Source organism: Lactuca serriola, chromosome 4 (genome assembly GCF_051521515.1).
Source record: "Lactuca serriola cultivar US96UC23 chromosome 4, Lser_US96UC23_V15, whole genome shotgun sequence".
Taxonomy (NCBI): Eukaryota; Viridiplantae; Streptophyta; class Magnoliopsida; order Asterales; family Asteraceae; genus Lactuca; species Lactuca serriola.
In genome coordinates, this window is record NC_136411.1 from 199,160,217 (window position 1) to 199,173,973 (window position 13,757).

At 31.2% G+C, this 13,757-nt stretch overlaps 1 protein-coding gene across 1 annotated transcript; it reads right to left on the reverse strand.

Moving 5' to 3' along the window:
- Positions 1-9,619: 9,619 nt before the first annotated feature.
- On the reverse strand, positions 9,620-11,168 carry LOC145103136 (expansin-A15-like). Its single transcript, XM_079040677.1, has 4 exons — positions 11,112-11,168; positions 10,867-10,998; positions 10,465-10,777; positions 9,620-10,378 (listed from the first exon to the last, which is right to left on the reverse strand). Exons 2-4 carry the CDS (start codon positions 10,991-10,993, stop codon positions 10,072-10,074), a joined length of 747 nt encoding a protein of 248 aa, XP_078896803.1. The 5' UTR covers positions 10,994-10,998; positions 11,112-11,168; the 3' UTR covers positions 9,620-10,071.
- Between the last annotated feature and the right edge of the window lie 2,589 nt (positions 11,169-13,757).

Sequence of the window (13,757 nt, forward strand, 5' to 3'; positions counted from 1 at the left end):
GGCAGGATTAATCGGTCAACAAAAGTCAAAAAATCGAAAAATGTAAATAAAAAAAATGTCAAAAAAATGTCAAAATTTTTTTAAAAAATTTAAAAAACCAACTTTCTTTTTTTACTCCAAAATTTTCAAATTTTCAAATATTATACCAAAATGTTCATATTTTCGTATTTCCAAATTTCCAAATTACAATTTTTCTTATTTCTAATTTTGAAGTACTTGTTTTTATTAAGATATATTAATATTTAATTAATTTTAATATTTTATTAATAATATGTGGTCCCCGATTAATCCTCGATTAATCCCCGCCAAGACCGATTAATCCCTTAACACCAGTCGACCGTCGAGCTACCGTCAAGCGATTTTTACAACCTTGATAGCGTGTTAAAGTTTTTCAACATTGGAGAATTATATATATATATATATATATATATATATATATATATATATATATATATATATATATATATATATATATATATATATATGGAAATATTATAGCAAGAGATTGAACATATATCAAATCATTATGCAGTACATAAAGAATCGAATCCCATATGCTTCAGATATAGGATCGATCACATGTTCTATAATATTCACTTCTTCTAATTTTTCAAATTCCTTTAGCATTTGGTGAAAAAGGATTAGAATTGTGTGTGGCTAAATTTATTAAACAACTATCAAGAACATTCTGAGGTTTTACCAAAGACTAGTTACTTATGGATAGTTAGAAGCATGATATTACTGGGAAGGACCATAGTGACATGTTATGGATTGAGATTATTCTTTTTCAGAACTAATGGTCATATGAGAATGTGGAAATGTTTCCATAATAGGATATGCTTGTAGAATCTACATGTAAGTTGGAAACTTTAATGTAAGAGAAGTGTTCAAGGAGTGCACCTTGAATTTGAGACTTTATAACCATGGAATTGTTCTAAGTAACAACTTCTAGTGGAACATTCTGTAATGTCGGAAGCTCAGTCTCTGCGACTTTAGAACCTCGACATCACTAAAGGTCAATGCATGTAAAATTGGAATTCCACTACATTTTAGATAGTAATAAGAATTTGGAATTTTGAAATGAGCACCATTGGAGTAATTTTCAGTCGACATGCTCACAAAGGAAAGACCATCAAGAGGAATAGTATGTATGTTTATAACATGGCATGACTGATGTTATCTAATCCAAGTGGTTAGTTGATTACTTAAAATGTTATACAACGAATAAGTTTATAATTGTTATGATGGTTAAATAATAAGGATTTATCTATATTTAATGGGTATGATATCATAGTTAATTAACTTATTATTATGCTTCACATTGCATGTTTTACTTCCCTGAGTAATTTAAATATTATTCAAAATTCCACAGTCGTTCATACTTTTTGGAAGTAAGTAGTGAAATAAAATTGTCATGAATCAATTTTAGATTGTATCCATAGAGATTGGACATTGCATGAGATTGATGCAATATTCATGAGTATTTTGAATATAGGAATTTTAAGTATTTGATAAACCCACACACAAAGATTACTTCATGGATTTAAGCAGGAGTAATTCTAAGACGATAATAACTTCTATTCTTCGAACAAAGATATATAAGTCATATTTCAATCGTGCATTGGTTTACGCCAACGCACCTCATAACTAGGTGCTAAAAAGTGTTATTTCATACATGATTTGGTGAGTAAAATGAATGATTATATAGTCAAAGGGTATTCATTGCTTTTTCCTTAACAAGAAAAGTGACATGTGTTGGCCCCTCAGTGATTTGAGTTGATATATAAGAACTAGGCCTGGTCCGAACTGAATTGATGTATTCAATTTTATAGTCTGAATTTGATCAAAAATCATGAAATCGGGAAATAGAACAAATGAACATGAGGTTGATCATTTAATCCATGAATTTGTTCATATGATATCTTTTAGAACGAAGGAATAGTTGATCACTTATCTTAGGGTCAATGTTTGATTTGAATCAGAGTTGACAGTGGCTTTGAAAAGCACTCTTTGCTGTTTAGTTCAAAGTTAAACTTGCAATTATAGTTATAGACTTATCCAAGTGGGAGATTGTTGGATAAAGGTGTCTAAGCTCATAAGTAAATTAGTATACTCTGGTAGTTAGAAGCAAAGTCCTTTTTAGGTTGCCCTCATGATAAAAAAATAGCTAGAAATGATATTAGCAGAGTGCAGTATAATTTATTAGATTATTATATGATTAATAAACTAATTAGAAATTATGGGAAAATAATTTGTTAATATATTATATGGTTAATATATTATATGATTAATATATTAATTGGAAATAGATAGTCGGTTTGTTGATTTATTATGAGAATAATAAATTAATATGGGATCAATTGTTATATAATTGATTTTTTAATGTATATGATTAATAAATTAATTTGAAATCAATTAGAATTGATTTACTATTAATAATATTTAATCTAGAATTAATCCAGGGTTAATTGGAATTTTTTTAAAGGTGCAAGGGGGTGAATTGAAATTATTCAATAGTTTAACAAAAGACAAGCATGGATGGTTTTGGGAGCTCTTCTAGGGTTTTTGGAAACATCTTGGTTGCATAAATGAAAATGATTTGAATTAGGATTAAATCTATTATCTAATCAATTCAAATCTTCATTTGCCTGCAAGTTACCTAAACTATAAATGCGACCCCTGAATGAAATTTTCTTGATATCTCATATCTCATATCTCCTCCACTTTCTAGGGTTTTTGGTTTTTGGTGTGAGCCATTAGAGGAATCATTCTTCTGGTTATAACTTTCCAAGACCAACAAATACAAGGGATTAAAGTGATTTTTGTAGGATTAAAGTGATTTGTTTAGTATACCAAATCAAATGTATGTAACCCTAATTCTTGTATTTTGATTATACTAAAGTTTCAATTAGGGTTCATGTTAGTTTTTTGGTTTATTGTATGTTTCCTTCAAAGTGTATGGCATAGATCATTTAGGTTACATGTTCCCTTAAGTGTTAAGTGAAATTCCATAAGGACATAGTTTTGTAACCTATAAAACGCATTAGTTTCCCAGTCTTAGTGAAATTATGAGACAAAAACGCAACCTTGTGCAGTTTGAGGGACATAATATATTTCAGATTAGATATAAGTTTAGACCCCAATAAAATCCTTCTGGTGATGATCTATCTATTGGGTCTTGAGTTAAAATATAGTGAATCAAGGTTCCAAGTATTATCTGTTTAATTTCTGTATTTTGAGTCTAGTTCTATATTAAAAAATAATTAACAATTCAAGAGTGGAGCCAATATGCGGCCTTTGAGACTCGGTGAATATTCCCCCTGATGATATTTAGATCTATTCACCTATTTATAAAAGCTTGGATGTATGGGAAGAAAATTGCTACATGGGTTTTATCGAAAGTCATGGGTTTCATTAGAGGCCTTTGACATTCTGAGTACTCCACTAAATTGTTTAAAAAGTCACAAACTATAGTATAAATGCAATAAAGTGTTAAATTATTTGTTTTCTTATTTATTTGAAACTTGAAGTTGAAATATTGAGAAAGTATAAAAATAAAATGTTGTGAAAAATAAAAATAAAAGTGAAAAGGAGAAAAAGTTCCAATAAAATATAAAGAAGTTGCAATAAAGTGTAGTTATATTTTACATCAATTATATTCTATAATATTTTTCTTTTTAAGCCGTTTCTCTTGGAAGATTAATTTAGAAACAAATAGGCTAATAAAAAGGTATAAATTGGGGGAATGCAAAAATGAATGTTTTTCAAAATGAGTGGGAAACATTTATGAGGAAAATGATTATTTAGGACTTGGGAAGTACATAGGTAAAATTAGATGCAAATACATGTACTGAGGCAAGACATAATTAGTGAGTTCAAATAGGATTGTTTTTGTGTGATATTCGTATTCTATGTTTTGATGTGATTTGTTGAAATAAGTTTTGATTGGGGTCGATCAAAAAACAAGTGTGGAGTATTTGGATATATATATATATATATATATATATATATATATATATATATATATATATTATTTCAATACATTTTTGCTATATTTTCGTTAAACACAAAGATATTTGGTACTTATAAAGTTTAAATTCTAGCCAAAGAAAGAAATTCTCAAGAAAAGGATGAAAACTAGATGAAGATGGAAACTGGTAGGGTGGAGCATGCATCAAGAGGAGAAGAATAAGAGACCTGCATAAATTGAATACCACGACATGGCCGTCTCATTGCCACAACGTGGCGACATGTCAGATCTAAAACATTCCTCCGTGTTTTGCATGAAGACTTGTTGAATACATGTTTAAGATGTTTTCTACGGTGTGGCATGCATATTTCCACGGCATGGAAGCTAATTTTTTGGCAAGTATACATACCGACCATTCAGTAAAATCCGAGGGAGAGCTGCTGATTTATTCGACCAAAAGCAACCAAAAACCTCTAAGAAAACCCTTAGAAGTTAAATTTTGATTGGAGAATAAGATGTAGAGAGATTGAAGTGAAGATTCATCATTAATCATTTGGTTTGCCTAGCTTTTACAATGTTTAACCTAGTTTATTCTTTGATTATGCGTGTGTCTGTTGTAATCATGGGCTAATAACCTTTTACTTTCATTTAGATTAGATGAACCCTAATACTGTGTATTAATTTCTATTTTTATGTATTATTGATGTTGGTTTTAACTTGTGTTTAATATATCGTTATCCTAGTATGTTAAAGTTTCAATATTTATTGCCTTACCTTCAAGTTTTGTGTAGTTAGATGACCAATTTGATTGCATTAACTTGTTACCTAGTTGTTTATGATGATTGAATTATTAGAGCTAATGATTGAACAAATCCTAGAATAGGTAATAAAGGTAGTTGCTTTAACTGTTCTAGAGAGCATTATTACATCATAATATGTGCTTGATTGTTTGTCTTGATCATAGATATATAATTCATAAGGTCTAATCATTCATCGTCCAAATATATCTTAAAACCAAGTTGATGTTCTTAATTTGCATGATTAATGTAGTTAAAGTTCATAAATTTATATATGTTAGGTAATCAGACCAAGATAACTAGTAATCTCTAAGTTGGTAACCAATGAAATTAATCCATTGTCTTGAAATGTTCACCAAGTAATTCAAACTTTTTACAATGGGGTAAATGTGTGTACTCGTCAAATGGTCGATTAATATGGAGCAATTTCTAAGAGAACCCAAGGGAAGGATACATGATAATTGAGGAACTAGCTCGACATGCTCATCAATGGAATTTTCAAGAGATTCATCCATATGAAAAAGATCAACTAGGGAAATTTCTAACAATATTTCTCCTTAGACCGCAAAGTTGGATGCTATGGGTAGAGATATAAAGAAAATGAATCAAGCCATCCATTTTATTTAGGTTGGTAGCGACAATTATAGTTGACTGTACCTTACAAACTATTGTCATTTAAATGAAGATGGAAACAAGAAGGTTCAAGCATACTGCTCATCTAGAGATAAATACAAAAAATGGACGCCTTGGAACAACAACCTTAAAATGACTATAAAAATGAGAAATAAATGTAAGGAAAATGTAGGCAAGGTGGAATGGTTTTGGGTTGATTATTTTGGTGTTTATTGAACTATTGTACAAAATAAGCTCATAACCACTAATTAGAGTTGGTGAATATGATGACCTTAAGACTTTTAACCATTTAGTCATTATGTAAATGGAATGTATTTGAATCAAAGGAGTTTTTTATACCTGTTAGGGCCGTTAGAGTCGTTTAGGAGAGTTATGGAAGGTTTAGGTACATTGGAACCAAAGTGTTATGTCTATAGTGAAGACACGATATAAAAAAATATGGATGCTAAACAAAACAAACTTGTGCTTTTTTCAAGGAAAAAGTTACATGGTCAAGTAACAGTTTGTCTCTACCAAAAATAGGAAAATGCCAAAAACTTTTCATATGGACTCCAAATTAGTCCATGTTTTTTCCTACATGCTTGTTTTAACATGAACAATTAATTCACTGAAATAATAGAAGTTCAATTTTAGGATTCAGAGATTAATTAGTGATTTAATACATGGATCAACAGAATTTTGACAAGTTTATAATGCTCTTAGGTGAAATTTGAATTTCCAGATCACTCTTAAAGAAGAAGGGAAGCATCATAAGTCTAGCGTTTGTAATAAGATGGGTACATTTACCTTGAAATATGTTTCCCTATTAATTAATTATTTTGATTTGTGTTTCCCTTTTCTGAAATATTATATGTAAATATATTACTTACATACTATATGTACAAGTTGTGCCTTCCCTTGCTTCATATTATAAAATATGATTAAGGACATCTTATATTGAACTAGTGACATGATTTATTAATAAGTTTTATTAGGGGAGGTTTACCCTTACATTTATATTATGGTTTCATGCACCCTTGACTTTAGATTATGGGTTTATATAGCCTTTAATTTTTTTTATGAGTTTATATAACCCTTTGATTGATTATAACTCTACTTTTGTTTATATTTGGAGTTTGAATATTTGATTATGTTATTGGGTCTCATATTTTCATTGCATGCATTCATGCTCAGGAAGGGTTGAGACTTGTATGGTTATGATATAAGGGATAACCCATAAGAATGACTTATGGTGACTCATATAGAGTACAGTAATGACCTATGATGACCCATACATGGTATATTAGTGACTTGTGGTGATTCATAGAGAGTAATAGTAATTACCAATGGTGACTCATATGGAGTATAATAATAACTTGTGGTAACATGTAAGATTTGTGGTGATATGTGGTGTTCTATGGTATCTTGTGGGGATTTGTGGTGTTTTATGGTGATATGTGGTGTTTTGTGGTGATATATGGTTAATTGTGGTGATTAGTGTTGAGATGAAGAGTTTGTACTTAAGATGTTTGTGGTAACAATTTAGACTTGAGGTGACTTGCAGTTGGGCACATAGTTTCATTGCATAGTAACTCTTGCATTATTTATTTATTTGTGATGTTTACATGAGATCGACGTTAACGACAATGTTTTTTGACTTATGTTATGTTTTACCCCAAAATTGAGTTTTTATGATTTCATTGATTTTTTTATAAGGTATTGGTTCATAAATTTAGATATGAATTGGATGTTCATTAATCTGCTATCCGTTTAAGGTCTAAGCTCGTAATTGTACTCGGTAGTCTCTCTATAGCCTAACACAGTATGTTGATAAATTATTACATGTTAAGTAGCAAATTATTGTTAGAAGTGAAGATTTAGAATACTAAGGATTTATAAAAGACTTTGGTTATTGTAATGATGAAATTGTTTCATTTTGAACCTTTGTTTTGATAACTATTGTTACACTTTCACATGATGTTTTTACAAACTATTTTTATAATTGATGTTTTGGGACTGTTTTCCGCAATTAAACTCCAAAAGTAAATCTGATATGTTTTAATAAAGGTCATTTAAAATAAGCCATGTAAGGAACATGTTTCAGTAAACGAAGCGACGCAACATAATCGCCTCATGACTCCTTGCTCCTACTTAGTCTAGGTTATTAAGGGTAGACAAGACAACAACATAACTCTTAGACTAAAGGGACTTTATGAGATATCCATTGGATACAACATTGCTAAACAACGATATGGTTGGATATCATGGTTGCTACAAAGACTGCCCCTTCCCAAGAAACTTTGTTTCCTAGAAATACCTTCAGACAACACAAGTGTCTTCAAGATTGTCCGTCCCTTGGCCACATTATTACCCGATAATCATGTTTAATAGCAGTCTTGCCTTATATCAACCATGTTGCATATCCGCCAAGGTGCACGCTCAAGACAAAACCCATGATGACCAACAAAACTCACAAGATAAAAAAAATGGTGTTCGTGCCACTACTGATATTCCTTATGCATCAATCACAAAATAAATGAAAGAAAGAGAATTATGTTAACTAACAGGTGATACTGCACCGCATCAAAAATATCCATTTTGTCCCCTAAAAGTGAGCCTTACAAACTTAGTACAAAAGGGGCAACAACCCTAGGTAAATAGATCACTCTCACTTAGACTCCACACCCTCATCCCTGAACAAACTTGGTCGTCGGAGTGTTCTTTAGTAGCTCCTCCGAGAACAGTGCTTTTCCTCTTGTATTGTGAACTCAAATCCCGACATGTAGATAAACAGTAATACTTAGAAAAACTCAGTCAAATCGGTCTCACTTAGGAATTTTAACATTTAAAAGAAGCTCGTAATTGTTATTGATGTTCATCTATTTTGTTATAAAATTTAATGAATTTGTGATGTTTCTTGTATATATTTTCAAAATTATTTTCTTATAATTTACAAAATCTAAGTACTCACGGTTTAGACCGAGTACTCACTACTTGTTAGTGGACCGACCGATGAACATCTAGGAGTATAACATTCGATATACCCAAATATATCAGAAATAACTTTCGGTACAAGTTCTCGTCAATTATCATTTTAGGATTTTTATCATTTCATAATTTTAATTGTTTTTTTAGAATTTTAATTGTTATTTAAATATTTTAATTATCGTTTGTTTGTAGTAATTTGTTTTTAATGAAATGTTAATTAAAATTAATTTTGTTTAGTTTTAAATATTTAAGTGGTTTAACTAATTTTAAAAAATTATGTGTATGAATTCGTTCTATATATTTAAAGGATAGACAGAGAGAAAATAAAATGGTTAGGAAGTATGCCTCAAGCTATACACTTAGGCTAGGGATAGAGAGAAAATAAAATGGTTAGGAAGTATGCCTCAAGCTATACACTTAGGCTAGGGATTGGGACATGCCAACGAGCATAGTTTCCTCCATTTCAAAACTATTTCCTTCGACACTATAAGGTTTGAGGTTGGAGAAAGCGGTGATGCACGCCCTCATGAAAGTGTGGTTTCATATCATACCTAAGGAGTGGTGTCACATTTGAGTACTTTTTTATTTTTTTTTAACAAAATAAAAAAGACCAATCAGAAGGAGATAAGAAAAATGAAACAATCACGTTGTTTCAAGAAGTGTTCATATGAAAGGCCGCACTGCACTTTCTACCGCACCCAGGGGACGGTGTTTGTGCTTATGTGGCATAAGGGCTGCGGTCCAGACAGCACCCACTCCCTCTAATCTAACTATGGCGGTGAATAAGAATAGAGCTAATTAATTGTCCTGTTTCATCATATACATAACATCAGGCCAGATCATGACTCCATGTCATCATCACAAGACTTCAATGAAGGTGTACATGGTTGCTCCCTTCATGCAGCTCATTACCACAAGACTTCTGTGCCGATATACATGATGGCTTTTTTTAAAACACAAACCAATTCACCTTATTTTTTCTAATATGTAACACACAATATTTTAAGTATATAATGTATTCAAACTTTTACTTGATTAGTAGTTACCGGTGCTATAGTACACCTTTCATATTTGTCGCTTTTGGTTTAGTAGTTTTGGAATTTAGGTGTACTTCAAATTTCAAACCTCAAACCTGTTTCTTCTCTTTGTTCTTAGCGGTCAGTATAGGATGCATATGCATTTGTACAGTACAACATCATTACACCATTAGTAACAGCATTGATGCTATAAATAGCCAATAAGCCAGGATACGTGGCCACAATACGTAGTGAGATTTCACATGAAAACAGTTGGACACAGTCTGCAAATATCATTCATTATGGAAAACAAATAAACAACAAAAACTGAAAAAAGCGGTGCAGCATCACCACATACAAACACTGACGACTGATCATCTGCAAAAAAAAAGCTGACTTTTTTAACTGACTACCATGTGAAAATGAAGCCATAGCTTTCAATTCCACAATCGGAACCCTAACCTAACACCTACCATGAACAGCTAAGCGGGTGGTTGGGTTGAACTTTAACACCACCGCATTCTACCGGTTTCCGCCTCACTCCTCCACCCAAAAAACAGAGGAAGATGAAAACCAGTTCAGAGTTCACAGCGACCCTATTCTAAACCAACCACACACAACAAACAAAACAAAAGAGCCTCTCTAATACGAGCTCTTTTGTAGGCTTGCCATCTGTTCGACGAAATGTCTAAGTGAATTGTCCTCCGGTGAACGTCTGACCAAAAGACCACCCGGCGGGGACGGCGTTGTTGCAGATGACTGTGTGGCCATCGCTAGTGGTAACCTTGAAAGATAAAGCTTGCCCATCAAGATTCGAGTTGCTCTGCCAATTTTGACCCCAATTTCTCGACATGGGAACCCACCCTGTTCTTGAACCTTTGATCGCAACCGCTTTCACGTCACCTGCTCCTCCGACGTTCGTTATCAACACCAAATTGAAGTACGAATGTCCATTCACGGTGAACCTGATCCCTCCCTTCTTCACACAAGGTACCCTGTCAAAATTCGCGACTTTTTAATTCCTTCATGATTTTGCATGCAATTAGAGAACAAATTAAGACTACATTACACGATTACACACCTCTTATAATGAACAGGAACAATTCCGGCTTTATATTGAGCGATTTGTTGGAAAATAGGCTGAGAGAGGTCGAAATGATGTAGCGGAGGGTTACACCATCCACCGGCGTTGTTAGGTAAGGCGTTGTTCGGAGGACAGAAATTAGTCGCGGTGACGACGATAGATCCAGGTCGACACCATTTTTTTTCACCTGCACATTTGATTTCGAAACAAGCTCCACAACTCATTCCATTGTTGAATAGAGCTGTACTTAGTGCTGCTGTGTTTGTACCATACCCTTGGCTGTATAAGTTTCCATATCCACAAGCTCCACCTGCAAATTAAATCTCGAAAACTATATAGTTTGATCCATTTTCTTAAATCGGGAAATAAGTGTCGGATTTTAGGGTTTTAGAGTTTTACCCATTGTGCCAGAAGCGTCGCCGCCTCCATAGAACGTAGCATGAGCTTCAATCCAACCTCCATTGTTGCCATGAACCATCGAGACGAATGAGAGAATACCCACCACTAAAAGCGCAATTGGAGCCATGTTTTCTGTATAAATTAAGAAAAATGTTATGAAAGATGAACTTTTTAAGGTTGGAAGATTGTTAAAACTAAAAAGGGAAATGAAATAATGGATAAAAGTTATAGCTTTCGAGAAATACATGGAAGAGAACGAAGAGGATGGTGGTGATGAATGTGAAGAGTGATAGAGTGGGGTGAAATGTGAAGGGGGGTATAGGGGTATAAATAGATGGTTGATAGGGGTAATTAAGTAAAAGCATTATATAGGTTTTTTTTTAATATATTTTTTTGTTTTATTTTTGCGAAGTTAAAGACAATTTAAAAATGGCATTTTCTTCTGTACAGATGTAGGAACATGAAAACTCCAGGTGGCAGTGGGGTCCATGGTCTTACGTGAAAGAAGGAATCCCTAAAATCCAAAAGCTCAACAAACTTTTATTACATCAAAAGAGGTTTACGAAAAAGCACATTTTCTTCTGTACAGGTGTAGCAACAAACTTTTATTAAAGAATTTAGTTCCTTGTATTTTTGTATGAATCACATTGCCATTTGCCACCATGTACATTTCATGGCAAACATTGTAAAACATTCAATAAAATTAATAAAATACAAAATCTAATGAAAAAAAAAGTCATAATATTTTACCTTAATTTACGAAAAAATCTTAAACTAAAATTTGTTTATGAAAAAGTATGAATTGCCGTCAAAAATGACGATTTGATGTCTTTTAAACGGTTTACCGGTTTCGTTACTTACATGATTCCATTAAAGTCCAATTATTTTACCCGGATTTATGAATAAGTTTGAAACTAAAATTTAATGATTATTTGACCATTTTGTCTATGTAACATATATTTTACCGGTTTCATTGTTGGATTGGACATCTAGTCTTTAAACGAGCTAATGAGATGGATAATTTGAGTTATATAATGTTATGTTTACCATAAAACTTGATATTCAGTTATACTGTATATTTTTTGGAATATAAAATCATCCAACGAAAACTGCAATAATTATATAAAATAGCAAAAATTTCGTCATTTTTAAGTTTATGATAAATTTCAAATTGTCTATCTAATCTTATGTAACCTAATACATCTATCTCATCAGACACCATCTCATTTCCCGCCCTTGTTTCCTAGAAACACACATTTTGCCGGTTTTATTGCTGACATGGATATATAGACATAAATGAGTCGATGAGATGAGTATAAAATTTTACGGTAAATACAACATTATATAATCCATTCTATCCATCCTATCAAATCATTTAATGATTATGCGTGCATATCAGAAATAAAACTGTAAAATATATGTTAAATGGAGAAAATTGTCAAGTTATAATTAAATTTTGTGTTTTATTAATTTTATTGAATGTTTTACCATGTTTGCCATGAAATGTACATGGTGGCAAATGGCAATGTGATATATATATACTGTAAAATATATGTTAAATGGAGAAAATTGTCAAGTTATAATTAAATTTTGTGTTTTATTAATTTTATTGAATGTTTTACCATGTTTGCCATGAAATGTACATGGTGGCAAATGGCAATGTGATATATATATATATATATATATATATATATATATATATATATATATATATATATATATATATATATATATATATATATATATATATATGGATTAACATTATATAATTTTATTTGATTTGTTTTGCGACAAAAGATGGTATTCATAATATAAAAAAAAGTTGTCTAAAGTTTAAAGATGGGTAGCGCACTTAAAAGCCAACAATATTTATGAAAATATAAATAAATAAATAAACTCTTCAAAATTAGTTAAATTGCAAACTAATTTTGCAATTTCGAAATTGTTATAATAATAATAAGAATAATAATAATAAATAGGTTCAAAACTAGGGGTGGACATATTAACCGAAAAACGAACTACAACCAAATAAATCTATATAACCAAACCATTACTAAAAGACTTGTGCGGTTTCTAATTTTTATTAACTTAATATATATGGTTCGGTTATGGTTTTCATCTAAAACCGAACCACTATAAACCGCACCGAATTGATAATATTAATAAATGTTTTTTAATATAATATAATATTAAACATATAATATGTAATTATATCAAGAATTGAAAATTTAAAGGGTAAACATTTGGAATTAGATAAGATATTTAATCTTCTATCAATACAATTACAAATATCCAATTATTCACTTTTTATAACAATAGACTTATGTTTTTCAGTTTTTATAGAAAAAAATATTTTTATTTTTTATGTCATCTTTGACCATTATGGTTAACCGATATTAACCACTAACGATAACCATTAACGGATTAAAACCGTTAACCAAAACCAATATTAACCGCTACCCAATGGTTATACGTTAACCAATTGTAATGATTATGGTTCGGTTTTGACCAATAACCGAACCAAACCGCCCCATACATACCCTATAACAAAGTTACTTCAAAAATTCTAAAAACTTCATATTTGTTCTTTCTATGTCTGGCTTATGTTTCGAACTAAGGTCGCGACAAGTTTCAAACTTGTTTTTTGTGAATATCCATTGAAATAATATAAAGTTATATTTTTTATGTTGAAATGACGATATAAAAACTAAAATTGGGAAGAAGAAAAAATAATGACTTTGTAGTAAGTAGTCATTTTGACATTTTCTTACTATTTATAAAAAATAGTCATTTTGTGAATATCCTTGCAAACTATTATTACACACGTTTCTCTGTATCTTGTTTAGTAATCTTAGTGGGCACCATTTTAACACTCGCTAGAATTTAATTGA

Excerpts from the sequence above, each read along its gene's own strand:
- LOC145103136 (XM_079040677.1), bottom strand. The coding sequence starts at position 10,993 with ATGGCTCCAATTGCGCTTTTAGTGGTGGGTATTCTCTCATTCGTCTCG. Across the intron at positions 10,778-10,866 it reads CGACGCTTCTGGCACAATGG|GTGGAGCTTGTGGATATGGA; the intron begins GTAAAACTCTAA and ends TTTAATTTGCAG. Across the intron at positions 10,379-10,464 it reads GTTCCTGTTCATTATAAGAG|GGTACCTTGTGTGAAGAAGG; the intron begins GTGTGTAATCGT and ends GAATTTTGACAG.